This window comes from Aphanomyces astaci (genome assembly GCF_000520075.1).
Source record: "Aphanomyces astaci strain APO3 unplaced genomic scaffold supercont1.431, whole genome shotgun sequence".
NCBI lineage: Eukaryota > Oomycota > Saprolegniomycetes > Saprolegniales > Verrucalvaceae > Aphanomyces > Aphanomyces astaci.
The window spans coordinates 1,440-3,377 of record NW_009798694.1 but is presented as its reverse complement, the minus strand read 5'-3'; the positions used below and the strand labels follow the sequence as shown (position 1 = coordinate 3,377).

The 1,938-nt window shown below is 59.3% G+C and overlaps 1 protein-coding gene across 1 annotated transcript; it reads right to left on the bottom strand.

The window, feature by feature from the left end:
• Window positions 1–248: 248 nt before the first annotated feature.
• Window positions 249–1,245, bottom strand: H257_19247 (hypothetical protein; the record flags this gene model as incomplete). The annotated part of the gene is made up of 4 exons (XM_009848394.1): window positions 249–820; window positions 868–934; window positions 1,008–1,042; window positions 1,155–1,245. 4 exons carry the CDS (start codon window positions 1,243–1,245, stop codon window positions 249–251), a joined length of 765 nt encoding a protein of 254 aa, XP_009846696.1.
• Between the last annotated feature and the right edge of the window lie 693 nt (window positions 1,246–1,938).

Genomic DNA, 1,938 nt, shown 5'->3' with positions numbered 1-1,938 from the left:
TCACGAGCGCAAGAGTCAGCCGCAACGAGTCGCCGCGGACGACCGGTGCGTACGGCTCGTCATAGTCGATCCCTCGTCGTTGCGCGCAGCCCTTGATTACGACTCGCGCCTTGTAGGCCATGGAGCGATCGGGAATGTCCTTGCGCTTGAAGACCTACTTGCTCTTGAGAGCGCGGCATCCATGCGGCTTGGTCACCACACGATAGCATTGCATTCGTTGAAGGTTGCTAACCTCTTTCTTGCACGCATCAAGCCAGTTCGCCGGGCGTCTGCATGGCCTCCCAGAATTTCGCAAGAACGTCATCGTCCACGTCCGCCACATTCACGCACACGTCGTAGGCCAAGGCGGCGTCGTCCTCATATTCGCGCGTCGTGACGCCGCGGTCGGCCGTCGTCCTCATCGTCTTGGCCGGCTCCTCCATGAAAGGGCTGTCCGCGTCATGCGGTCGCGCCGTCGCGCGGGTTGGGTGAAACGGTGGTTTCAGTTCGGGTGCGGCTACCGCTTGGTGACGCCGTTGCGTCACTTCGCTGATTCGGGCACTGTGACGTACATTCTGCATTGTCTCGTTGGCCGTTTCTAGCATTTGTGTCTGGGCCACCGCTCTGGCCTTCGGGTTTTCTGGTCCCACCCTTGTCGTGTTGGCAGCTTGTGGTAGCAGCTTTACCTCGTCCTCAGCCGCTTCCGTCGGTGGGTCGTCGCGGAAGAGCACCCACGGCGGATACCGCGCATACCGCGTCGGTGGTGGCTGTCGTTGGCCACGTGGCGTCGGTGGTGGGTCACTCTTGGGCGTGTTTTGTGCTGGCGTCCGCGATGGTTGTTCTTGTCGTCGCCGTCATCAGCGAGTGGCTGGTCATCCACCGGTTGACCTTCCGTCTTGGTCACTTGGACGCCGTCGGCGTCCGTGAGTACCGACTTGGGCCGCAAAAACTGATTCTCGTAACGACATAGTACACCACTTTTCGTCCTTTAAGTCATAAACTTTGTAGGCATTCTTTGTCTGTTGTACCCGACAAAGAGGCACTTGTTCGTGCAGCTGCTTTTCTTGTTTTTGGGGTCACGTGTCGGTGGCAGACGCAACCAACCAAAGATATTTAGGTCGCCTATTTTGGGGGTCGTGCCGCGCAATCGTTCCTGTGGCGTCTTGCCGTCCGACTAGGTGTTGGGGACACGGTTGCGTAGGAAGTCACGGCCTCCGCCCACCAACGGTTGAAGCCGTTGGAGTGGAGCATCATGGTGCGGACCATCTCGACCAAGGTGCGGTTCATCCGCTAGGCTGTGCTGTTCTGCCACTGCCGGTCCGCCGTACTCGTCTCGTGGTGGATACCCCGTTCCGTCAGGTAGGCTTCCACTTCGTCGCCAATGAACTCACCGCCGTTGTTAGACCGCATGGTCTTTAGCTTGGTGCCCGAATGCCGCTCGAGCCATGGTATGTACTCCTTCATGGCGGCGAACGTGTCGCTCTTCTTGCGCAGGAACTTGACCCAGACGTAGTTCGTGGCGTCCTCCGGAAGGACACAAAATACTTGGCGCCGTTGTGTGACTCGACCTTTGCTGGTCCCCAGAGATCTGTGTGGACGCACGTGCCGAGCTTGTGTCGCGGGCAATCGCCGTCCTTGGGCGGCGACGAGTGAGTTTTCTTGCCGCGGATGCAGCCTTTGCACGGCAGGCTGTCCGGCAACTTCAGGTTAGTAGGTCCTCCCTTCGTGGCCTTGATCATTGCTGACATCGAGTTCCAGGGGACATGGCCGCAGCGCACGCCACAGCATCGGTTCGGTGACATCTGCTGCGGTCGCTTGGTCTGCCGTTGGCCTTGGCTTGATGACGTCCCTGTGCACCGCGTACAAGCGCGCCGCGTTCCACTTGCCGACGATCGACAGGTGTGTCCTCGATCGGATGTTGCAGTAATCTTGCTTGAACTGGATGGATGCGGCATCTGC